This window comes from Hyaena hyaena, unplaced genomic scaffold (assembly GCF_003009895.1).
Source record: "Hyaena hyaena isolate Hyena2069 unplaced genomic scaffold, ASM300989v1 scaffold_279, whole genome shotgun sequence".
In the NCBI taxonomy this organism is placed as follows: domain Eukaryota; kingdom Metazoa; phylum Chordata; class Mammalia; order Carnivora; family Hyaenidae; genus Hyaena; species Hyaena hyaena.
Window position 1 is genome coordinate 1,531,540 of NW_024080910.1, and position 27,571 is coordinate 1,559,110.

At 35.9% G+C, this 27,571-nt stretch overlaps 1 protein-coding gene across 7 annotated transcripts in view; it reads right to left on the reverse strand.

Moving 5' to 3' along the window:
- Positions 1 to 281: 281 nt before the first annotated feature.
- FAM184A (family with sequence similarity 184 member A) overlaps positions 282 to 27,571 on the reverse strand; it is a 121,911-nt gene continuing 94,621 nt past the window's right edge. For 2 of the 7 annotated variants that reach the window (XM_039246045.1, XM_039246044.1), the window contains 8 exons: positions 26,001 to 26,154; positions 16,444 to 16,571; positions 14,578 to 14,762; positions 14,003 to 14,149; positions 7,476 to 7,593; positions 4,839 to 4,943; positions 2,213 to 2,415; positions 282 to 619 (listed from right to left, as the gene is read on the reverse strand). In XM_039246045.1, the coding sequence (XP_039101976.1) occupies positions 538 to 619; positions 2,213 to 2,415; positions 4,839 to 4,943; positions 7,476 to 7,593; positions 14,003 to 14,149; positions 14,578 to 14,762; positions 16,444 to 16,571; positions 26,001 to 26,154 (1,122 nt within the window). In that variant the 3' untranslated portion in view covers positions 282 to 537. The remainder of the gene's footprint in view (positions 620 to 2,212; positions 2,416 to 4,838; positions 4,944 to 7,475; positions 7,594 to 14,002; positions 14,150 to 14,577; positions 14,763 to 16,443; positions 16,572 to 26,000; positions 26,155 to 27,571) is intronic. The other 5 variants (XM_039246048.1, XM_039246047.1, XM_039246046.1 and 2 more) reach the window with 4 other exon arrangements.

Consider the following 27,571-nt stretch of genomic DNA (forward strand, 5'->3'; position numbering starts at 1 on the left):
CAGTATTTTCTATAGTTGAAGATCTACAATTTCCACAAGTGTTTTCATTATAGTCTTGTAAATTTTGAGGACATGGTTTAGTTATAGTTATATATTGTAATGGAACAAATCAGTAGATTTTATTTACCCATCCTGCTTTTTTTATGATTATTGAAGTCAAATAATTTGATATTTCATTATTATGCAGTAAAAATTTTTTTAGGAAACATTTTGGGTTAAGTCTTACCTAGAATTAAAAAATATTTAAAAACTCAAACTTACTAGAAAAAAATGAAAAGCACTTTTGTTCTAACAAAATTTATTATGCATTAATTACAAAGGTTAAAGACTCTTCCATCTCAAAAATAACTGTTATAATTACACACATAATAGAGTGATTCTAATAAATATCACAGGAAATAGTGTATTTTAAAATTGGAGAGACAAATACTTTTTCATTCACAGTGTTTGACATAGGAAAGCCTGTTCACATAATGGTCTGTATAAGGTCATGCTCTTAGGAACAGTCCACACAGAGCTGTTGCCAATACAACTTTTTCAGAACGTGAAGTACCGGGCAAACCACTCCTGGCGCTGGGGATCGGGAGAAGCCACCGGGGAAGCTTCACTCTGAGGAGGACTGAATTCATAAAAAAATAAAAAAAAGAAGGAGAGAGAGAGAGAGAGACATGTAACCCAGCATTAAGCTGTTTTGCAAAACAAAGGGAAAAGCACAAAAAAAACATAAGTGTAGATGACCACAGTGGTTTCCTGTGTTAGATGTATTTTGTAGACCCCACTGCACTAGATTGGGTTCTCCTCTCCATGAGAGTGTGAGAGTGCATCAGCAGCTCAGATGAAGTCAGTTAAGGAGGAGCCACATCAAAACAATTACAAAAAAAATTACCCCCCCCCAATCCAGACAGTTGAGAAAAATAATGTCACCTTCTTCGAATAAAGAAAATTCAGGAGGAATTGTCAGAAATAAGAATAACATTCCTCTTTTTCAGCACCTTTTCTTCTAGTTAATTAAAATTTCAGAGATCCGACACAAGCATTTGGTTTTTACAGATGTGTTCGCAAATATAACTAAAGTAACTAAACCTTGGTATAGTATTTTTACTACATGTATATTCATGTTGAATTTCATAATTCCATAATCAAATACTGTAGGGGGGAAAGGAGCACCATTCAGAAGCCAATTTCCCCTCCATCTTTAAAGTTAAAATTTATACTTAATTCTAACTAAAGATTCTTTGGGCTAGTTGAGAAAATAAAAGAATCCCTACCGTCTTTGGGGGAAATTACAAGCACGCAACAATGTGTAATGGAAACTCCAGTAGTCATGTTCCTTGAGCTCATGCACATGCATCTTACTGATACCTGAACATACCCATGCACAAGGGAAAATAAGCAACACAAAATATTTAGCAGGAGACACATTCAAAAACGTATTTGACTATTTTTCATTCTTGCTATTTTTTTCTCTTTAAAATAACTGGTCATTATCTATGTCATCACTTACCCTAGAAAAAGACAGTCTACCTGTAAGGTTATTACTAGTGACACTGCTGAGATTGAGTAGGAATAATTTATAGAAAGTAAATTTAAAGCAGCACAGAATCAATAATAGTAAGGTAAACATAAAAAAAACACAATACTTTCTGACTTTATTTAATGGATAAACAATTGGATTTCATTCAAATTCTCCTTGTGAATATATTTAATCAAGTATGAGATTAACTTAAAAATTGGAATGTCCATGGTAAAATTTTTTAATTTATTTTATGCTTACGTACATAGATCATTAAGTTCCCAGAGTTTATATATTTTTATTTTGGCAGTAAGCATATATATTTGTAAATAAGCCTGGTAAACAAGAAAGTGAAAAAATATAACAGAAATACAAAATAATTTAAAGTTCTTTAATAAAGATAATTAGTGAAAAATTGGCTACAATACTCAAAATGAAGCAACTAGCCATAAATATTAAAATTCTAAGCATATGAATTAGCACTTTCAGTATATAGAAAAATTGACAAGAAATTAAAAAAAGAATCTTAAGAGCCAAAAAGGAGTTCTCTAGAGAAGTGATCAATATATTTTGAAAAGATTTCACAGTAATATTTTTTTTCCCTAGGCTGTTCTTAAAGTAGTGAATTCTGCAGTGTAAGAAGGTAAATTTCTCAAGTTAAAAAAGAAAAGAAAAAAATCATTGGTGAGACGGGCTCACCTCAAAAATGTCTTGGGCTCTTTAGGTGGCACTGGCTGTGGAAGTGGTTTGCTGCTGTTGAACTCAGTATCGTGGACTGGAGAATTAGGAATGGGAGCCAGGCGGTTAGGATGTCCATTGCCCACTCCACCAGATTCCAGAGCACTTAGATTGGGAACACTCACAAACCTGTTTGTTGGTGGTTTATCATTCTTCTTCTTTTGCTGCATTAAAAATAATACAAGTGAGGATAGTCCCTGTGTAAGGACAAATGAGAAAATAGGAATAGTAGAAGATATAAATTTGGTATGGAAAAATTTTGGAAGCTTCATGTTAAATTGGGATATTAAAATGAACCAGTGTTACCCAAAGTGTGGTCTGGGGATCCTTGGAGGTGTTCTTTATCTACATGGAATCCTCACAGACAGACATGCTGCTGGGCCAGAAAGAATGAGGACTGGTGTTCATGGGGAGGGGAGGAGATGGAAAGAACGCCAAAGGGTAAAGAATACTGAGAGGAAATGGGGCAGGAGCAGGTCTTGCATATACCACAAGGTTAAATGGATTTGGGCTAAAATGAGGAGAAGAAGGTATAAAGTTAAACAATTTTAAAAGAGAGGTCCATGAACTTTAGCCTTCTGTCAAAGGGAGGCAGTCCTTGCCTGGAAAAAAGAGGAAGTGAAAAAATGCTTGGCAAAGTAGCTTGAAACATATTCCACATTCCTATGTAAGTCCTAAACCTGACTTAAGTCTGCATAGTTAAATCTCATTTCCCAATTGACAGTATCACTAACTGGCTCATAATTGTTTAAAAACATTTAAAGATCATAAAACAAAAGTGATCCATCTTTTAAAAAAATTTTTTTAGTTGGTCTTTACATTCCTCCTATCTGTTAATTTTAATCACAGATTATAAAAATCTGTCAGCTTACAAATCATTAAGTTTCCATTTTATTCATACCTCTAGAATCAATGAGCATCTTGCTGTGTAGGATAAAAATTCACATGTTGCATGATACTGTTAATATTCCCATCTTTTGCTAGTTAAATGTGTGCTAAATTTATAAAACATTTTTCTGCAAAATGATTGGAGTACAGTCTAATTGGCCTTTTTCCTTTATTTACAAAGTAATGATCTCACTCTCTACACATTGCCCTTTGTCATAGTCTGTGAGTCACGGAGTCTCTGACAAAGAGTCTTTAGCATAACTGAAGAAAGAAAAACGAATGTCTTCTAGAATCACAATATTAGTGAAAGGTGAAGTCATTCAAAAGTTAACAAAGCTATATCTTGTGGATTTTCTTGTTCTGGGCACCAGAGGACATAAACCATTTAAGGTATCTATTTGAAGAAATAAAAATATTATTGGTATTATTATAAAGTTTTACAGTAATAATTTTGTAGCTAAAACTGTAATCCCAAAAAATATATTAGAAATATTTTCCTTTTTATTATTTATCAACAAGTCTCATAATCTTGCTGTCTAATTAAAAGCTTATTTCACCCCAAATTAAGGACGTAAAAACTGAAACTAACTATATTAATTCATTCACCAATTATTTATTGGGAGGCTTCAATGTGTTAGGCAGTACTTTAGGCTCTGAAGATACAGCTATAGGCCTCCTTACTTTAGTCATTCTGTTTCATAAAACATGTAAGTTGCTCTATGTGAAAGGCTTAAGTTTAAAGTCTGGAGCACTTTAACTTGTGAAGGAAGAATAGAGTTCCATCTTCTTAACAGAGAAGTTTTTATGAGCTTTGAAAGCAAAAGTTTCTGGCTGAGGACCTAATAGAAATTAGGCATGATGGGAAATTAATTGAATCTGAATCAAAAGATAGCTTTAGCACTAGTACTTTATTTTTACTAATGATTTCTGCCAAAAGATATGTAAGTTCTTGTGAAGCCAATATACGTTATTATTTATTCTTATTTGCTTTATTCACTTACCTGTGGTAGCTTATCGAATATGTGATGAAATTTGCAACTGAACAAATATTTACTGAATATCAACTATACCCAAAGCACTATGAGGGGAGCCATAGGAAGCTGGGGTACAAAGATGTGTAAGACTTAGCCATGTCCATCTCATTTTTCTACAAGGCTCTTCTATGTGTCCTAAGAGAGTGACAAAGATCAAAATGGACCATCTTCAATTTTCATTGTCATGAGAGGTTCTAAGACTGAGAGAAGTAAAGCCTTTTTCCAAAGACTGGTAGGCAACAAAATACATGTCAATGACAGGTCCATTAAGATGGCGGGCCTTAGGCTTTACATTAGGGAGAGCTGTTGGGTATACAGGGCTGGAGTACCTTTAGGATCCCACAGAGAATAGTGAACACCAAGAAGATGACAAAAAATTATCTTGAGGAGACTCAGAAATTAGCTTTCTTTGGAAATGTGAAAAACAAAATGGTAGAAACCAAGGTTTTATGATATTAATAAAATGTTTGAAGGAGTATGAATTCTCAACAAAAATATTAGTCTCATTCAGTGAAAATGTATACATAAAGAATTCATAGATTTTTAGTCCTAAATATTAAATTTAAAACATTCTTTGGAAGCTTTATCCCATGCTTCTCTAAATATTAAAATTTTAAAGCAAGTTTTAAACTACATCCCTATTTTATAGTGTTTACAGCACATACCTTAGTCAATGGATTAATAACACCAACAGAGGGGCTTGAGTTAAACATTTTGTTGAAGTTAGTTTCTCGATTGACTAATTCCAGCTGATAAAATTTATTATCCTCCTATGCAAAAGAATTATAAACGTCACTTAGACATTTTCTATTGAAAATTTAAAACTGTAATGTATAATGCCATTTCATTCAAAATTTAATATAAAACCTGAAGATTTATATACCTTGTTCATCAAAGATTTAAAAAAATTTTTTTAATGTTTATTTGTTTTTGAGAGAGAGAGTGTGAGCAGGGAAGGGGCAGAGAGTGAGGGAGACACAGAATCTGAAGCAGGATCCAGGCTCTGAGCTGTCAGCACAGAACCCCACATGGGGCTCAAACTCACGAACCAGGAGATTGTGACCCAAGCCAAAGTTGGACACTTAACTGATGGAGCTAGCCAGGAGCCCAAAAGATTTCTAAATCTGACTGCCAGTATATTAAAGACTGCTGGTGGGATGGTAATCAAAACCTTTCAATACCCTATGCTTTGAGACTCTTCTCTACCCTTTAGTGACGTTTTCCTTTCAAGACTGGATCAAAATATTTTCTTTGGTCCCATCTCTATTCCAAACAGCAGGTTGTGCAGTTTGAATAGGCTTAACTTACATTCATGGAGTTGTGTGCATGGTTTTGTTGTTTCTATAAAGGTGACACTGTTATATCATTATTCTTCAGTACTACAAATACATTTGATCTTGCCTAATCTCCTCTCTGAAACCTCAGTGTTCAGTTGACTTTTGAATAATACAGCTTTGAACTGTGTGGGTCTACTTACACATTGATTTTTTTGATAAATACAGTACAGTACTATAAATATATTTTCATTATGATTTTCATAGTAACATTTTTCTCTCAGGCTTACTTTAAGAATAAGGTAATAATACATATACAAAGTAAGTGTTAACTGACTTTGATATCAGTAAGGCTTCCAGCCAACAGTAGTTTATTAGTACTTCAGCTTTGGGGGAATCAAGTTATATGTGGATTTTCAACTGTGCAAGGATTTAGTGTCGCTAACCCCTGCATTATTCAAGGGTCATCTGTATTACAGAAGTGGTAATCATTGACCAGAGAAAAAGTGTCCTACATATAAATAAATCCTTTGCCTTTTGCTTGACCAGTATATGCCAACCGAACAACCAAACTTTAGGAAGTAAACACATGAGTATAAATGCAGGACTGTGAGCTAGTAGAACTAGATTTTTCATTCCCTTGTTACCACTACATTTGTATCATTAATCTCAGCCCATGAGCTTCAGAGTCCACAGAATCACGGTGTATAGTGTAAAGAGTGTAGAACAACCCTTAGCTGGATTCCTAGCCTGTTGCCAACCAGGTGTTGCTTTGTGTTTGTTTTATTCTTTGAGGTCTAATACCTATCCTTTTGTGAAGATAAAATACAACTATTTCTGTGACATGCTCACTAAGAACTGGAAAAAGTATTTCTATCATGGATGAAATACACTTCATACATTTGCTAATAACTTCATGTGTGGAATGTAAGGTAATCAAAGCAATCTATGAAGGCTGTGCTCATGTTCGCAATACCTGGGAAATCTTGCCAATGTCTGCTCCTGGGTCTATAATGAGCCCCGGTCCATGAGGTGCTGCTTTTGGCAGGAACTTTTAGTCCTAGCCAACAGGGCAGCTTTCCTAGATGCTAACACTGATAAGTTAAAGAAAATGGACTTTAGAATTATATGCTTCTAGGCTCTCTTTTCATGCTAATGTCCATAGTTTTCAGTTGAAGAGATCAGTGAGCCAATAGAGTGATTAGCATTCTATTTTTAGTTTTACTCTGAAAGATTTTTTTTTTTAGTGACTGTAAAAAACAATAATTATTGATCAGCAGACTCTAAAATGTTTCATGAATTATGCAACATTTGTGTATTTCTTATTCTTGAAGAATAATAGCTTCAATGAAGGCAGTCTATTTATTGTTAAATCTGTGCTTTCTTCCCTGATGGACTGGTCAGAGACCCTAACACCTCAGTTTGGACCGAGACTTTCAAGAGAGCGCCTGTAGCCTTTCTTGGTTAGAACCTTAAGAAAATGGAATCCTTTTTCCATGGAGTATCTCTTTGGATCAGGGTAAATTAAAATGACTAGCTGGAAGTATACAGTGCAGGATTATGCCTGCATGTGTTGACTCTTCTTTCCTATCCAATTCTTTTTTTTTTTTTTTTTTACAAATAGTTTATTCCTATCCAATTGTTATTCTACATGAACAATATGTATATTGTTCACATAGTATATTAACTATATGTTATATACAACTTCAATAATATATTAACTGTACATTGGCAATGACACATTATTTAAACATATGTACTAAAAAAAGACTCTTTTAAAAAAGTACTGAAAAGAAGCACAATCCCCTTACCCTAATAACAAATTTAAAATTACTTTGTATTTCTTATGCTAATTCATGAACATTCTAATAAACTTTCAGTCACAATGAGCATATTTTAGACTTTCAATTTGCACTTAGCATTAGTTAATACTTTTCCATGTTTTGCCAATCCACAGTCTATTGATTACTAACATGGTTACACCCCTCTCCATACCCCCCTTCCTCTCCCCCCCCCTGCAAATCTTACAATTAGTTTCTTTATGACTTGGTCTCTTTCTGTAAGCATGGCTTTTAATTCTGTAATCATCTGTATATCTTCTGGTTTTGATTCTCTCATTAGATATTTTTCTTCCATTTCTTCTAGTCTGGAAACAAGAAACCATTAGTTCATTGATAGGATTCAGACGCATCCTTTTTAATGCCTACAGTTTTCAAATTAGTCCAGCTGAACACATACAAAATTTAAAACCAAACTTTTTTCCGTAAAACTTTTCAGCATAATAACATGGTTGCCTCAATAGCTATAGTGTTATTAAAGGCTCTACAGGGTAGATGATGTTTATTTAAGACTTTGCAGGTTACTTTTGGAAGAATCCACTCATTGTAAGTCATTCAACAGGGTGGGGGATGAGATGAGGTAAGTTCTGTAGAAGAAATGATACATTGAATAATACCTCTAAATACAGGTTTGATGCTAGAATTGTAGGCTGACAATCAGGAGAACTTACCAAAATTACACTCTGGTGTGATGATGGAAGGATTGGTAACTCATAGAAAAGGGACAAGAAAAGATACAGAGGAAGGGTAACACACAGAAAAGATACAGAGGAAAGGGAAACAAAGGACACATAAATAACATCATTCTTTTCCAGTTTATGGGAAACACAATTTAAAAATTCTGTATTACCAGATAATACATTACTCTGTAAAAAAGGTACATCAGATAACCTAGTTTTTCCCCTTTTCCACCCTGAGTGGGACAAGAAGGCAACAGGACTGAATGCCACCGAAGACTCTAGGATAGAGGCCACCTTTTATGAGCAGAGGCTCCACAGACCATGCAGAATCCGAAAATATAGGACAGGGCAGAATGAAGAGGATGCAAATGGAAACCGCTGGCTTAGTTGGGGGCGTGTTTCAATTTTAGAAAATTTAATTGGAACAATTTACTGCTTGCAAAATAAAATGATAGAACTTAAGCTCAATAAAGTCATGGTGAATGAAGATGCACAGAAAATCTTACTCAATAAATACTGAATAACTTCTAGACAATCTGTCTTCTAGGACTCCGTGATCTACTCCCTCCCCCCAATTCTAGAGGGGTACAAGAATCTGTGTATTTTAGGAATTTTAGTAAACTCCTCCACTAACTCAGCCCAAGCTAAATTAGTTTCTTTATGACTTGGTCATAAGCTACAGTTTTAATCTAGAGGGAGGTGTGTGGGTGAAGGGAAGTGTGGGGTTAGGAAGTGACAGCCTCAGTCAGAATCAGCTTGTCCTTGTCAGTTCAGTTTGAGGTTGGATTCAGTCTTTACTTTTGTTCTCTTGTGATAATGCAGACTGAGTGAAAGATGTGATTCACTGGGCTCACATAAAGGGACCTTGCATTTTATCATGATACAGTGTTTTAAGGGCAACAGTTTTAAGAAGCTTGAGAAACAATAATCTAGTAAAGGAAAAAGGCACTGGATTTAATATTGGAGTAGCCACAAGATGTCACTGTAGTACTTTATGATTAAACACAAAATAGAAGATTTCTGAACTGCTTCCTGCACCTAACCAAGAATATCTGGCAGTAAATGGTTGCTAAAAAACTCAACTTAATGCCTTATTTAAAGCTGTTATGAAAAAAAACCCCAGAAAAACAAAACAGAACAAAATTTAAAAAATAAAACTATTATGTCTATCGTTTTGTTTTAGTACAATGAGAAGTTAAGGAAAAGTGAGTTTAAATCACTTACAATCCCTGACCCACCTTTTTTGCTCTGAGCCTCAATTCTAGTAATTGTTTTCATTTAGGTTAGGCATGTTTTACCTACAAAATTATTATCAATTAATCCTCTCCACAAAATAAGTTTGTATCACACATACACCAAAAAAACCTTTCAAGAGATACCTGGATATTAAAGGGAAAAAATAATTGATTAGATTGAAGAAACCATTCATATAAATACAAATGGGAAAGCATTAAAGGAGAGAACAAGTAAAATGACCTAGATTTAACTTGCAAATATATTTCCAGAATTACTAAGTCTTTCAAAATTGTAATAGGAAGAACCCCTCAGTATTACTCTGATCCATTTCAAGCCAATGGTGGTCAACAATCTCTTTCTTCAGTTGTCCCTGTGAACTCTAGGCCAGCACTGCTTCCTAAAGACTAAGTGTGAACCACTGGTGGTACAGGAAATGATCTTAGTTTATTCTTCTTTAATCTTTCTGGGCATAAGAGGGAAAAAGGTCTCAGTTTGGTTCTATGTATCTTAAATGGCCTTTATAACATATGCCTCTTACCCTATTTCACACCACATGGGCAGGCCTGCAGCATCAAATACCTAGCTAGAATCTAATAACATTGTTTTATTTTCACAGAATTTATATTTGTATAATTATAGCCTAGCTTTTATTTATTTTTAAAGTTTATTTATTTTGAGAGAGCATGAGTGGGGGAGGGGCAGAGAGACAGAATCTCAAGCTCTGCACTGTCAGCATGGTGGCCAACGCGGAGCTCAAACTCATGAACCCATGAGAATGGTGAGGATGCTTGACCAACTGAGCCACCCAAACGCCCCTAGCCTAGCTTCTATTTAAAAAATGGATAAGATTTTTCAATAATGATAATGGTTTTGCTGCAGAAATAAAGTTATAATGAGTCAATTAAAAATATGAAAACCATATCAAAGTAGCCAGAAATGACCAAATTCTGAAAGGTTAACAAAGCCTAGGAAACACTGCCTTAAGGAAATGTACAAGTTTATATAGTCTTTTACTCAAAATACAGATTCCCATTAAAAGTAATACAGAGAGAAAAAAGAAGTAAAACACATAATTTCTAATTAGGTCATTGTTGGCTTCTCCCCAGGCATACATGCCCTGATTTTTTTGGCTATGAGAGTATATAGGTCAATGTCTAGGGTTTGTGACCAACACAAACCAAAAATATGAATACATAAAAAAACTGTATAAAACATATAAAAAAACTTTTCAAGGTGGCAGTACTCCTATGCTTTTTAAAAATAATTGACAAAGTCAGTAAATTGAGATTTTAGGCCAAACAACACTATTGGCACACATATATTTTAGAATCTTAATTATATAAAAATAAACTCTGTTATACCATCCTTTGCTACAGTTTAAGGAAAGGAAATACAGTAACTGAAGAAATTTAGTGTTGAACCTTTCTTTCCCCATAATTTATGGGCACAGGCTCTAATGCATGAAAATAAAACTACTTTCTCCTTACCTCACAAAATTTATGAACACAACTTGAATGGTAATTTAAAAATCAAACAACAACAACAATTAGGGTATTATAGATAAAAGGACTCTTTTATCAACAGCTTTTAAAGAGTGAGTGGTAATTCTGATATGGTGGAGTGTTTTTTCAATTAGGGATTACTTACCTACCTAAAAGCCACATACAGAAAACTCAATGCTTCCCCCAAGAAGAAACTATTTTTTGTCTCAGTACAGTGAGAAGTTAATGTAAACCTAGACAATCAATAATAATCTCTGAACTCCCCGTTTTGCACAAGAAAGATGTCGTGGCCCCAAGTTCTATATAGGTTTAGATCTGGCTTAAAGTTCTTCAAAACAGCCATTCTCTCACTGTTTCTAAAACAAACAAAAACTGTGATGGAAGGGTTTTATTACTGTAGCACTCAGGAAAATAAAACAGTTTCCAAAGAATATCTGAAAATCTAAGACTTGAGTACCCAGCACTAGAGAAGGGGTTTTCTAGTAATCATTCCGTAAGAACTACAGAACTCATCACCATTTCTACAATGTTTAGAAGGTACTCTCCATTCTTTAAATTTCTAATCTCTTCACTAGAGTCCAAACAGGGTTTGGGAGGAACGGAAGAAGCTTCCAGCTGCTCCAGAGGCCCTTCCACTCCGGGCTTCAGGCCTGACCCACTTTCCTCCAGCCCTTCCACTACCACCCACTTCTACATTTCCAAAGGGTTTTTCCAATTTCAAAGACTTAAAGTCAGCATGCAGTTGATTAGGAACTTTAGTAAGATGCCCATCGTCCTTTGCAACAGGCTAAGAATAGTTCAAATGTTGTCCCCCCAGCTCTTTAACCTGGAATGCAGTCTCCCTGCTCACCAAGACTGCTGAAGGCATTCAGCAGATCCAAGCAGGCTGCAATAAGGATATGGACAGAAATATCCCAATTGTCTAAAACTGTGCTTTGCAGGGCCGCCTGGGCGGTTCAGTTGGTTAAGCATCTGACTTCAGCTTGGGTCATGATCTTGCAGGTTGTGGGTTTGAGCTCTGCAGCAGGCTCTGTGCTGACCACTCAGAGCCTGTAGCCTGCTTCAGATTCTGTGTATGTCTCTCTCTCTATCCCTCCCCTGCTTGCACTCTGTCTCTCTCTCAAAAAAACAAAAACAAACAAAAAACTGCTTTCCAAATATGGTAGCCAGTATTCTGTAAGTGGCTATTTACATTTAAATTAATTAAAATTAAATTAAAAATTCAATTCCTTGGTTGCACTAGCCATAATTCAAATGCTCAACAGCCTTTGTGGCTAGTAACAACTGTACTGGGCAGAGCAGATAAAGGGCATTTTTGTTATCACAGAAAAATCTACTGGACATCGGTCTAAATACATTTGTGTATGTGTTTTCAACTAAAAGAGTAAATGACCAAATATATGACAGCAGCAATTTTCTGATAGAAAAAAGAAATACAATTGGTTAACATGGGCCTGGCTGAAGTATAAAAAACTGGTAGATCTAGAAAACAAATAAAATATTTGACTCATGAATAATACTAATTCGATTAAAAATTACCATAATTAGCAAAACTAAGTTATATACTATCCACTGAAAATTCCTAATGTGTAAAATCATATAAAACAGAATAAAGTAGAAAAAACCTTTAATCTTTGTAAGTTAACATTCCTAAAGAGACACGACACACGGACAGACACTGGTTATTCTTTTTGTGAGCATGTTTTTTCAGACTGTGAAGAGAGGGATAGCAGGATTTCAGCCTCTGCCCAATGAGTAACACTGAGGCCAGGAGAAGGCAAAGCCATGAGTGGGGTTTATTGTAACTAATTTTTGCAAAGTGCCTAAAGTGATGGATGAGCTCTTCCACATGGAAGATACCTGAGCTCTTACTGTAACTCAAAAGGATTTAAAAATTACCTCCAAAACCAGCAAACACCAGAAATCACCATGAGTGGGAAAATGGTCTCATGAGTCTCCTCACCATTTCAAGTGTAGCTTCACGATGTGATAAATGTTAGAGACAATCCTCAAAAAATGCATTCAGGAAACATTCAAGTGTCTATTAGTGAGAAAATCCTGTGTGTGTCCATTGCAGAGTTATCTCACCTCAGGAGCAGCTGCTGAAGTAAATGCAACTGGGGGTCTGTTTTTTTTCAGTTGAAGTCAATGCAGCTGTATATGTTACATATATGTAACAATAGCTACTATGAGCCTTAATCAGTTAAATGAGTAAAATGTGAGGAGATGATATTTTGGACTTGGGGAAGGTAATCAGGTAGTAATAATAGGAGGTTGTTCTAAACTGTAGAGGAAACACAGGAGAATCTCAGAAGGAATCTCACACTGTGAGTGTGGCGGACAAAGGCAGAGAAGGCACATGGCATTAGGAGTTTAAGTTTCACTTTGAGACTAAGGTTAATGGGATTAGTCACTATTTTGACATTAATGAAGGATGTGAAGATATTTACGTATTTTTATTCAGTGTTTTAAATTAACTGGAAGACAGATTAAAGGTGAATAAACCATTTGCAGCAGCAGTTTAGAGTAGATTAATTAATTCTAAGATAATTTAAATTGGACCAGGGTTTAGGCCACAGAGATGGAGTGAATGCTATTTGCACATTGGCTGTAAGAGTTTAGAAATGTATAGAAAACAGAAGAGCTACTAAATACTTTCTTAAAACATTAGGTCATAATGAGAAACCTTGGTTTTAATACTGGAGTTACTCTGTATGAGTAGTAACTATTTGTGATGTTTAACTTGCATTAATTTTTAAAATCAAAATAAATGTTTGTAGGAATTCCAACAATATCTCTGTAGAGTATAACACATTTTATAGTTTTTGCCCTTCCCCAATACCCTGTAATCCACTCTCTAGAGGGCAGTACTGTCATTACAATGTTTTATTTGTTTTTAAAGATTTTTTGATATTTGTATATAAAGTGTGTATTATTAGTTTATGTACAGGATCATCATATTCCTTTTGGCCACCATATGCCCTTTGTACTTAATATTATATAATGGACACCTTTAGAGTTTTCACCATGGCATGATGGTTCAAGATCCTGAGGGACAGGCTTTAGGCAAGGACTGTTCTAGCAGAACTAGAGCAGTGGCAGCTGAGAAACAAATCATTCTATTGCCTTATCCTCATTAAATAAAATATCATACTGCAATTACCATCTGTAATATAGCACTTGTTTCTTTTTTAAGTATCCCTTAATTAGATTTAAAAATATTGGCTAATCTGAGGTTAGACACAGTCTCCTAAATTTATGTCCCACATATGAATTTTCTTTAATATAATATGACTTACGACACTTGTAAAGCTGCATTTATTTCCTTGAGTAGCTCGTTAGTCTTATTAAAATCTGCCCGCATGATATTTTTCTCTCTGAGGTGGTCTGCTGTCATGACATCCAGCTCTTTTTCAAGTCTCTTGTTTAAATCTTGTTCATGCAACCTGTTTTATTTTTAGTTAAGAAAATGTTATTCTGGAATCAAGCTTTCAAAACTTTCTATATTCTACAGATTTGAAATGGTTTTATGTATAATATAGAGAAAATTAATGGAAGCAGCCTAAAGTAACTTACTTTGCTCCTCCTATAGTCTAGCTTGTTAAAGTTGTCTCCTTTAATGCTTTTAAAATTACATTTTATAAAGATTTTAGTTAATTATATAATTTCCAAAATTAATGAATACGTACATATTATTCAAAATGCTAACATTTTATCTATGTTCTAAATTACAACAGTCGGCAAATAAAGGAGTGGTCTTCAATATCTACGAAAAGGTAGTCTAGGCATAAAAATAGGCATGTATTGCTAACTACTATCATAGCAGTCTTTCATATAACACTGTATATTCCGTCTGTTGTGATTAATGACATACCTCATCTGCTGGTTAGATTCGCTTCGTATTCTGAGAATTTCTTTCCCCTTAAATTCCAATTCTTTAGTTAGGGCACTTATATTTTCATGAAGGTGCTGTACTTCCTTATCCAAGTCTGAGATGTGATGCTCTCTGTGCCTTAACTCCTCTTGTAGATCTGTTATTCTACACATATGTTCCTTACTCTGCAAAATACAAATAATTTTTTTTCTTAAGTAAGCTCTCTTTGGAACTTGAACTCACAACCCTGAGATCAAGAGTCACATGCTCTACCAACTGGGCCAGCTAGTGCCCCTACAAATAATTCTTAAAGGTATTCTAATATTTGCTTTCCATACTTACCTAAAGGAAAGAAAGTGACATACTGGGATGTCAAATGTAATGACATTGCTTCAAAAGCAAACTGCTGAAATAAAACCTAAAGGCCTCTTCTCTTTCCATATATATATGAAGTGTTTATGGATATAGTCTATATGGATAATATAGGGTAACAAAAGGTCCAAAAGACCACAAAAAGCACATCTCCCACACATTGTACAGATGAGGAAACCAATACCCAACAGATAACTCTCCAAGGAGGATTTATAATGAAAGGCAGAGCTGAGATTAGAATGCAGAGCTCCTCATCAAATCAAATGGGCTTAGGGGCACCCAGGTGGCTTAGTCGGTTAAGCATCCGACTTTCGCTCAGGTCATGATCTCGCAGTTCGTGGGTTCGAGCCCCACGTCGGGCTCTGTGCTGACTGCCAGCTCAGAGCCTGGAGCCTGTTTCAGAGTCTGTGACTCTCTCTCTCTCTGACCCTCCCCTGCTCATGCGTGCTCTCTCTCTCTCTCTCTCCTAGAAATAAATAAAAAATTTAAAAAAAAATTAAAAAAAGAATCAAATGGGCTTATAGTAAAATGCTGACACCACTATCCTTCAATCTAAAAATGCCCTGCATCTAGGCAGGCCATCCAGACACACACATATCATATGGCTTAGAAAGCAGACTTTGTCTGCTTTGTGCTAATCTAACAGTTACCTTGTCTGAAAGATAAGCTCCCTTTCATATTCCTAGAATTCACTGTTTTTCATGATGTCTATCTAGATATTGTTAATTTCAGTGTCAGCATAGTTGAAGATACAACTTCCCTTCATGGTTATGAGGAGGGTCATTTAAAACTTAATAGCAATGAAGAGAAAATCTGAGCTGATCATTTAACATACCTTTAGACTAACAAAGTAAAAGCCATAAGTCTAAAAAATAATGGCCTTCATTGCACTATGCCTAGAAATCCATCCACCTGGATGGACGTATATTCAAGGTCATAAATTCTCTAAGTAAAGGAAGTACACTTTATCAAAGAGAAAAGTTTAAAAAGCACAAATAGTACCTGTGCTACAGTGATATGGAAATATCAATTTTTTTTTGAGGAACTACTACTTCTATAGCTATACTACTCATCATGACTACTTAGATTCAAGTTTAAATTATTTAAAATTAAATAAAATTGAAAATTCTGGTCCTCGATCACACATTAGATATATTTGGCCCATGTGGCCAGTGACTATCATGGTAGATAGCAGATACAGGCAGTACTGTTTTATAGTATTCTGTGTTTGCTCTTTGTGGTATTCATACTTCACTGATCACTTTCCAGGATGCAAGTAAAATTCAATATCTTCAATTAAAAAGTCATAAAATGTAATTTTATGATCAATATAATAAGTCAAGTTACCTTATTTCCCTTTAAAAAGAAAACTCTTCAATATAGGTAGTAAATAACTAGTGTAAATACTAGCTATTACAAAATTTTCAGAAAATATGAATATTCAGATCTATTCACATTTGAGGAATCATCGCATAACAGTATGTTCTTCTTTACCTGTCTTCTGCTGATGTCTATGCTTCGCTCTAATTCCATTTTAGCAGCTGCCAATTCTTGATGATGACTGTGCCGCAACAAATCAATTGCAGCTGCATGTTGATGGTTTAGTTCTGATCGTAAGGAAGCTGGAACCCAAGGGAAAAAAGAGCTTTAGTATATTGAAAAATATTGATACTTTACATAAAAATTATAAAAGTCACAGAATATTTTTAAAATTAGAACACTTGTATAGGTCATTAAAATATCATAGACTGTCATAGAATGTCATGAATTTAAAGGTCATCTAGCTTTGATAAGAACAAGAAAATTTTCATTTACTCAATAAGTCAAGGAATTTCCATATAGGTTTTTAGTTTGCCAGTGAGGTGCTAATGGAGATGAAATATTTTTAACTTTTCTCATTCACTACTAGAATAATGTCATTTTAGAGCTGAATAGTACCAGAACACATATTCATTTAGAAAGCAACTTCCCACCCAGGTAAGAACTCTTCCACAATATTTCTGAAAGGTATTAAGCACTGGCTGGTGATTGCTCTTAGTTGATTTATCATCATTTTTATTTGGATTTGAGATTATTTGATATAATCCACATTTACTGAATGCCAGGTACTATACTAAGGGAGAACAAAATATGACCCTGTTCTAATAACTGCACAGGCTACAGGGAAAGTCTTCATGCCAGGGAATTAACTGGAATATCAGAAGTAAATATTAATTCTAAAGAAAGCACAGCAATGGAAGCACCCCCATTTCCTAGGAGAAGGAAATGAGGAATGTGATCACAAAGGAACTGTCACTGTGCTTCAGTCTACAGCATTGAGTAGGGGTTCTCCCAGTGGAGAAAGAGAAAAGCATGAATGAGGAAGGGATAACATATGCAAAAGCAGAAAGAGCCTAATTCAGATAAACTATAAGATGGTGTGGCAGGTGCCCACAGAACATATTGGAAAGAAAATGGTGCCCAGTCCAAGAAAGTTTTAGCATAAAATGTTTTTTACTTTATGTTTAAGGTTCATGGTTCTCAATCCGGGATATGTGTGGCAGTATGTCTGAGGGACTTTTAGAGTACACAACTCAGACATGAATTGTACTTGAAGTTTTAGGGGGAATGCCATTACTTTCATGTTAACAACAAAGGAGATCTGAGTAAAATGCAAATTATATATATTGTAAAGCTAAAACATGAGATGACTTCAAAGACATGCTGTGCTTGTAGCTAGTCAATTTAGGCTGTTCCTGAGGCCTCCACGTAGGGCCTAAGTTCAGTGTCCCCTGGTATGAAGGGCTGTGGCAGTGCAAAAACTTGACAGGCAGTAAGGTAGGACACGGGAGTCAGTGAAGGATTTAAAGTTGGGACGTTACATGGTGAGATTTGAGTCTTACACAGATTAGCCAGACTAGAGTCTGAAGGATGAACTGCAGGAACAAAGATCAGTGAGAAGGTTATGGCAATAACCCAGGTGAAAAATGATATGACTATGAAAAGTGGAGGAACTAACAGGATGTGGAAGCAGAAGTTCTCCTAGCTTCCTAGCTGGGGCAGCTGGGTAAACAGTGGCACCCTTAGTTAAAATGCCAGGTATAGGAATGGCAATATACTTTGGACCTGAGAGAGATGGTGAGCTAGTATTTAAAAATATAGAGTATAAGTTACAATATCTAACTTTATAATATGCAGTAAGAAATAGAAATCTAGTTCACAAGGAAAGCAGTTTGGTCTAGAAACACATATTTGGAGTCTCCAGCACAACAGATGGTAACTGGAGCCATAGCTGTGAATCCCACCAATCAGGAAAAGCCTGAAGACTGAAAAACAGACCCAGAAGGCTGGGGACTAAAGATGGAGAAACAGCAATATTTAACAGATGCATGGAAAACAGAACTAGCAAATGAAGATGTTTAAAAAACAGGGGTCAGAATGCAGTGTGGGGAGTATATGATCATGGAGACCAATGGGAAAAAAAGATTCAAGAAGGTCAAAGAGGTCAAATGATGCAGACAGGGCAAATATGATGAAAACCAGTGAGAATATATGGATTTGGAATTTCAAAGTTCAATGGTGACTTCAGGGACAGTAATTTCAATAGTATAATGGGGGCAAAAATGTAGACCTGAAGGAACCTGACAAAGGACTAGATCTAGAATACATGAAGAACTCCTAAAACTCAACGGTAAAAATACTAACAATCCAGTTAGAAAAGATATACAGATGTCAAATAAATACTTGAAAACATGTTCAATATAAGTAGCCATTAGAGAAATGCAAAGTAAAATTCACAACAAGATAATACCACGCTCCTATCTGAATGCGTAAAATACAGAACAGTGACATCAAATGCTGGTAAGGATGTGAAAGAAACTGTCACTCATTCACTGCTGGTGAGGATATGAAAAGGTACAGCCACTCTGGAAAACAGGCAGTTTCTACAATCATCATATGACCCAGCAACTCTACTCTTAGGCATTTATCTCAGAGAAATTAAAGCTTACACTTACACAAACTGAAAACACCAGATGTCCTTCAATGGGTAAAAGACAACAATTGTCCTTCAGCAATAAAAAGGGACAAACTATTGATATATACAACAACCTGGATGAATCTCCAGAGAATTATGCTGAGTGGAAAAAAAAAAACCAATCCCCCAAAAGGTGACATATTATTCCACTTATAACATTTTTAAAATGATAAAATTATAGAAATGGATAACAGATTAATGGTAACCAGGAATTAAAGGTGGGGAGGAAAGGGAAGTAGGTGTAGCTATAAATGGGCAACACGGCTTCTCATGGTAATGGGAGTGTTCTGTGTCTTGACAGTATCAATGTCAGTATCCTGGTTGTGATATGAACTACAGTTTTGAAAGATGTTACCACGGGAGGAAACTGTATAAAGTGTTCAGAGGATCTCTCTGTATTACTTCTTACAAGCGCATATGAATTTATAACTATCTCAAAATAGGTATAAAGTTTAATTAAAATAAAAAAGTTTAATTAAAAATCACAAAAATCCTTTTGTCAACAAAGAGGTATTTAATCAAGTTTCAGTGGACTAAACAATAGTGCTAACACTTGGCCTGATTTTACTTTTTCTCATACAGTTGTGGAAAGTCTGTAATTCCCTTGGGCCAGAATTCTCCAAAGGCTACCTCTGCATTGGACTATATGCTCTTTGTATATAAAGACCAAGCAGCAGTTCACTTTTTAATTCTCTTTGCTCAGCAGTTTCTGTAGCATGTAAACATGTATTCCACATATGTTTGATAAATATTCTACTATGATTTTCACCCTGGCTATCACAGTGGCTTGTCACAGAGGAAGAGGAGAGAATTATGATGACCTGACTTAGGGCTCCCAGCAACAGGAGAGATGATGTATTGGGTAAAATGGCTTTGCCATTGAGGCCCAAAGTAGTGACAACACTTTGGTCTTCTTTGTTCCCAATTACTACTTGGAAACCATATGCCACTGATATGCGACACCATACAATACAAACTATTAAGACATTTTGGGGAAAACCAAACAGAAGGAAAATGAGATGATAGGAATAAAGTTAAGGATCACCACCAAACTCCACCCCTCCCTCCAAAAAACCTCTTTAAATACTTTTGCAGTATCTCTGCAAAACTCAACTGATCTCTTCATAAGAAGAGTAGTGACTTGAACACTTCAAAGATTAAAATCCCAATAAAAAATATTTGAAAAATACCTAAACAAAATGTCTGACCTAAACAGGAGTTTTCTCATACAAACACAATCCTGAAGTGATTGTTTTGAATTCATACAAAAAAAAAAAAAAAAAACCCCACAGAAAACAGAAGCAAGATGGCGGAGAAGTAGGGAGCTCTGTACTTTCACTCGTCCCCATCTCTCAAACGGAGAGGGCCTGAAGCTATATGACCCTTTACAGAATCCAGGAGTTTGGGAGGAAAAGGAGAGTCAGCTGAGAAAGCCTTAAAGCGGTGACCTCAAGAAACAAGCCAAAGTACACATGGTAGCGAGTCCCAAATACCACTATGAGTAGGAAAATATAATAACCAAAGTCTCAACAAGAGAGACCAAGAGACACCAAAGAACACTTCCTGAATGGACAGGCCTTGGACAGTCAAAGAGTCTTCTTTAATACAGCAGTACTCGCAGGTGCAGAGTGTATAACAAGCTTTTAAAACTAGCAAGAGACAGAAAGCTAACCAAAATGACAAAATGGAAGAACTCTCCTCTAAAGAAATTCCAGGAAGAAATGACAGCTAAAGAACTGCTCAAAACAGATATAAGCGACATAACTGAACAAGAATTTAGAACAGTCATAAAATTAATCGCTGGGCTTGAAAAAGGCATGGAAGACCTCAGAGAAACTATTGCTACAAAGGCTATGGAGCTTACAAATAGTTGAGATGAATTAAAAAATGCTACAAATGAGATGCATAATAAAATGGAGGTGTCCAATGCTCAGATTGAAGAGGCAGAGAGGAGAATAGGTGAGTTAGAAGACACAATTATAGAAAAAGAGGAAGCCAAGAAAAAGAGAGATAAACTGATCCAGGAACATGAAAGGAGAGTTCAACAGCTGAGCTATATAATCAAACAGAGCAATATCCATATCATAGGAATTCCAGAAGAGGAAGAGAGAGGGAAAGGCACTGAAGGAGTCCTTGAGCAAATTATAGCAGAGAACTTCCCCAATATGGGGAAGGAAACAGACACTGAAATCCAAGAGGGACAGAGAACTCCCCTCAGATGTAACATGATTCGATCTTCTGCATGACATATCATAGTGAAACTGGCAATATATAAGGACAAAGAGAGAATTCTGAAAGCAGCTAGGGATAAAAAGGACCTAACATACAAAGGGAAACCTATCAGAGTGGTGACAGACCTATCTACTGAAACTTGGCAGGCCAGAAAGGAATGGCAGGAAATCTTCAATGTGATGAACAGAAAAAATATGCAGCCAATAATCCTCTATTCAGGAAGCCTGTCATTCAGAATAGAAGGAGAGATAAAAGTCTTTCCAAATAAACAAAAACTGAAAGAATTCATCGCCAGTAAACCAGCCCTACAAGAAATCCTGAGGGGGATTCTATGAAGGAAATGTTGCAAGGAATGCAAGGTACCAGACACCACAAGCATGAATCCTACAAAGAACACAATGACTCTAAGCCCATATACTTCAATAACAACACTGAATGTAAATGGACTAAATGCTCCAATCAAAAGACATAGGGTAGTAGAATGAATTAAAAAAACCAAAATCCATCTATTTGCTGTCTATAAGAAATTCATTTTAGACTGAAGGACACCTTCAGGTTGAAGTAAGGGGATGGAGAAATATCTATCATGCTACTGGAAGTCAAAAGAAAGCTGGAGTAGCTATACTTATACCAGACAAACTGAACTTTAAAGTAAAGGCAGTAACAAGGGATAAAGAAGTGCATTATATAATAATTACAGGTTCTATCCATCAGGAAGAGCTAACAATTATAAATGTCTACACACAATACAGGAGCACCAAATACATAAAACAATTCATCACAAACAGAAACAATCTTATGGGTAAGAATGTGCTCATAGCAGGGGTCTTTAATACTCCACTACAGCAATGGATAGATCAACTGGACAGAAAGTCACTAAAGAAACAATGGACTTGAATGACACATTGGACCAGATGGATCTGACAGATATATTTAGAGCTCTACATCCTGAGGCCATAGAATTCACTTTCTTCTCAAGTGCACATGGCACATTCTCCAAGATAGATCACATACTGGGTCATATGTCCACATACTGGGACATAAAGCAGCCCTCAATAAACTTAAAAGAAGTGAGATCATATCGTGCACACTTTCAGATCATAATGCTATGAAACTTGACATCAATCACAGGAAGAAGTGTGGAAAACCTCCAAAAACATGGAGGTTAATGAACACCCTACTAAAGAACAAATGGGCCAATCAGACAATCAGAGAAGAAATTTAAAAATATATGGAAACAAATGAAAATGAAAATACAACAATCCGAACACTATGGGAGGCGGCAAAGGCAGTCCTAAGAGGAAAGTACATTGCTCTCCAGGCCTATTACAAGAAATTAGAAAAAGCGCAAGTACAAAATCTAACAGCACACCTCAAGGAACTAGGAGGAGAGCAACAAGAGCACCCCAAACCCAGTAGGAGAAGAGAAAAAATAAAAATCAGGGTAAAAATAAACAACATAGAAACCAAAAAAACAGTAGAACAGATCAATGAAACCAAGAGTTGGTTTTTTGAAAAAGTAAACAAAATTAACAAACCTCTAGCAGGCTTCTCAAAAAAAAAAAAAGAAAAAAAAAAAGAGAGAGTGAGCACTCAAATAGACAAAATCATGAATAAAAATGGACTTATTACAACCAGTCCCTCTGAAATATAAGCAATTATCAGGGAATACTATGAAAAATTATATGCCAACAAACTGGACAACTGAGAAGAAATGGACAAATTCCTAAACACACACTCACTACCAAAACTCACATGGGAAGAGACAAAATTTGAACAGACTGATAACTAGTGAAGAAATTGAATCAGTTATCAAAAATCTCCCAACAAGTAAGAGCCCTGGGCCAGAAGACTTCCCTGGGGAATTCTACCAGACATTTAAAACAGAGTTAATACCCATTCTTTTCAAGCTATTCCAAAAAAATACAAATCAAAGGATAACTTCTGGACTCATTCTACAAAGTCAGCATCACTTTGATTCCCAAGCCAGACAGAGACCCAGCAGAAGAAGAGAACTACAGGCCAATATCCTTGATGAATATGGATGCAAAAATCCTCAACAAGATAACTGCAAATCGAATTCAACAGCATATAAAAAGACTTATCCACCATGATCAAGTGGGATTCATTCCTAGGTTCCAGGGCTGGTTCAATATTCGCAAATCAATCAATGTGATATATCACATTAACAAAAGAAAAGATAAAAACCATATGATCCTGTCGATAGATGCAGAAAAAGCATTTGACAAAATACAGCAGACCTTCTTAATAAAGACCCTCGAGAAAGTCGGGATAGAAAGAACTTACTTAAACATAAAAGCCATCTATGAGAGCCCTCAGCTAACATCATCCTCAGTGGGGAAAAAAAGCTTTCCTCCTGAAATCATCAGGAACATGACAGGGATGTCCACTCTCACCACTGTTGTTTAACATAGTGCTGGAAGTCCTAGCATCAGCCATCAGGCTACAAAAGGAAATCAAAGGCATCAGAACTGGCAAAGAAGTCAAACTTTTCACTTTTCACAGATGACATGATACTCTACATAGAAAACCCAACAGACTCCACCAAAAGTGTGCTAGAACTGATCCATGAACTCAGCAAAATTTCAGGGTACAAAATCAACATACAGAAATCAGTTTCATTTTTATACACCAGTAATGAAGCAACAGAAAGAGAAATCAAGAAACCGATCGTATTCACAATTGTACAAAAAAACATAAAATACCTAGGAATAAACCTAGCCAAAGACATAAGAGATCTGTATGATGAAAACTATAGAAAACTTATGAAAGAAATTGAAGAAGACACAAAGAAATGGAAAAATATTCCATGTTCATGGATCAGAAGAATAAATATAGTTAAAATGTCATTACTACCCAAAGCAATCTACACATTCAATGCAATCCCTATCAAAATTGCATCCGCATTCTTCTCAGAGCTATAACAAACTATCCTAAAATTTGTATGGAACCACAAAAGACCCTGAATAGCCAAAGTAATATTGAAGAAGAAAACCAAAACAGGAGGCATCACAATCCCAGACTTTAGCCTCTACTATAAAGGTGTAACCATCAAGACAGTATGGTATTGGCACAAAAACAGACACACAGACCAATGGAATAGAATAGAGAACTCAGAATTGGACCCACAAATGTATGGCCAACTAATCTTTGACAAAGTGGGAAAGANTTTCTCACACCATACACAAAAATAAACTCAAAATGGATGAAGGACCTGAATGTAAGACAGGAAACCATCAAAACCCTAGAGGAGAAAGCAGGAAACAACCTCCTTGACCTCAACTGCAGCAATTTCTTATTCAACACATCCCCAAAGGCAAGGGAATCAAGAGCAAAAATGAACTATTGGATCTCATTAAATGCTTCTGCATGGCAAAGGAAACAATCAATAAAATAGGCAACTGACAGAATGGGAAAAGATAGTTGCAAATGACATATCAGATAAAGGGCTAGTATCCAAATCTATAAGGAATTCATCAAAGTCCACACCCGAAAAACAAATAATCTAGTGAAGAAATGGGCAGAAGACATGAACAGACACTTCTTCAAAGAGGACATCCAGATGGCCAACAGACACATGAAACGATGCTCAGCGTCCCTCCTCACCAGGGAAATACAAATCAAAACCACACTGAGATACCACCTCACGCCAGTCAGAGTGGCTAAAATGAACAAATCAGGAGACTCTAGATGCTGGCAAGGATGTGGAGAAACGGGAACCCTCTTACACTGTTGGTGGGAATGCAAACTGGTGCAGCCCCTCTGGAAAACAGTGTGGAGGTTCCTCAAAAAATTAACAATTGAACTCCCCTATGACCCAGCAGTAGCACTGCTAGGAATTTACCCAAGGGATACAGGAGTGCTGATGCATAGGGGCACATGGACCCCAATGTTCATAGCAGCACTCTCCACAACAGCCCAAACATGGAAAGAGCCTAAGTGTCCATCAACGGACGAATGGATCAAGAAGATGTGGTTTATCTATACAATGGAATACTACATGGCAATGAGAAAAAATGAAATCCGGCCAAGTGCAGCAACATGGATGGAACTTGAGGGTGTTGTGCTGAGCGAAATAAGTCAGGCAGACATCATATGTCTGCACATATAGGTGGATTAAGAAGAACTTAATGGAGAACCATGGGGGAGAAGAAGGGGAAAAATAGTTGGGGAGAGGGAGGGAGGCAAACCATGAGAGACTTCTGAAAGCAAGGAACAAACTGAGCACTGATGTGGATAGAGGATAGGGGAAGGGAGGTGATGGGCATGGAGGAGGGCACTTGCCGGGATGAGCACTGGGTGTTATATGGAAACCAACTTGACAATAAACTATTTAAAAAAAAACACATGACTATCAAGTCTAAGGACATGTGGCTGTATGCCTATCTACTCTTTTTAGTTACTGGAAAGTAGAACTCCACTTAGTTTCTTAACGGTAGGTGGAAGCCCCAGTGAGTGTTGCGTACATAGCCAGAGTATGGAGAAAGTTGAGGGGACCTCACTTCTGTGTTCTATCCATTCTACTCCTCCATACTCACCTCTTCATCTGGTAACTTCAAATATGCAAAACACTCAGATACTCATTTTGGTGTGTCAAAAATTAAAACTTTGTGATTTCATATTGAATTTTAAAGAACATACAAATAAATATGACAAGATTATAATATTTTCAAAATACCAAGCATAAAAAAAAAAAAAAAAAAAAAAAAAAAAAAAAAAAAAAAACAAAAAAAAAACAAGCATAAAAAAAAAAAAAAAAAAAAAAAAAAACAAAACAAAATACCAAGCATAGCCTTTCCTTCATCTTCTAATTCAAACCGAAGAGTCTGAAGTTCCTGTTCCATTTCTATCCGGAAGCCCTCCATTGACTCTCTGTGTGCATCTTTTAATGACTGAAGCTCTGCAGAATGTTTTTGTTGTAAATGATTTTCAAGAGCCTAAAACAGGAGAAATGTATTTGCTTCATTATGTTAGAACACAGGAAAGAAAATGAAAGCAAAATAAAAAATTATTGGGGGCAAAATAAATTAATACATTACTAAAACCCAGTTATTTAAGAAAAACAAGGCATTTTTATTCATCTTCAAGAACATTAGATATAAGATAATGACCATTAGAAAATAATAGGGTCACTTCAGTAGAACAATTCTTAAGAAACCAGTTTGATCCAATGTATTACGTTTGAATTGGGATCTGGGCCTTTAACTAAGGTAGTTTTCAACTAAAGTCATTTTCTGTAAGCCACCTAAATGAAGGAATGTGCACAAACTTAGGAAGAGAGGAGGAGGGCATTAACAAGAAAAGATCTTGAGTAGGAACAGAGAGATGCCAAAAGGCTTTTACAACTCCAACCTTATCAAATATTTTGTAGTGACTTTTTTATAGAAATTTGTGGACAGAAGCAAAGCTGTGAGAGTAGGGAAGTAGAAAAGTAAACAAACCTCTCACTTGATTAGTTCTAAAAGCCTAACCAGAGAAAACAGACTACATATATGTGGCTGAAACTGAGAGAAGACATGTGGCCATGGGAGAAAACCAGAGCTCAGTGTCCTTCAAGTACACAGACTGAACTGGGACAGGAAGGGTTTTCTTACCATAATCTGTAACATGTTCTGTGGAGCCTTTCAGGTTTTCTCTGTATAGTATCATATATACCATATCATACCATCTGCAAAGGGTGAAAGTTTTACTTCTTCCTTACCAATATGGATGTCTTTTATTTCTTTATGTTATCTGATTGTTGTGTCTAGGACTTCCAGTACTATGTTGAATAAAAGTGGTGAGAGTAGACATCATGGTCTTGTTCCTGACCTTATAGGAAAGGTTCTGTTTTTCCCCATTTGGGGTGATGTTAGCTATGGGTTTTTCACCAATATTATCTTGAGGTATGTTCCTCTAAACCAACTTTGTTGAAAATTTTTATTATGAATCAATGTTGTACTTTGTCAGATACTTTTCCTGCATCTATTGAAATGATTGTATGGTTCTTTTCTCTTATTGATATGATGTATCATGCTAGTTGAATATCGAACCCTTGCAACTAAGGAATAAATCTCACTTGACCAGGAGATGATTTTTTTTTTTTTTTTTTTTTTACTGTATTGTTGGATTCAGTTTGTTAGTATTTTGTTGAGGATTTTTTCATCTGTGTTCATCAGAGATACTGCCCTGTTGGTGTCTTTTTTAGTGGTGTCTTTGTCTGGTTTTGGTTTCCGGATAATGCTGGCACCACAGAATGAATTTGGCAGTTTTCTTTCTATTTTTTGCAGTATTTTGGGAAAGGTAGGTATTAACTCTTTAAATGTTTGGTAGATTTCACCTGTGAAGCCATCTGATCCTGGACTTTTGTTTGTT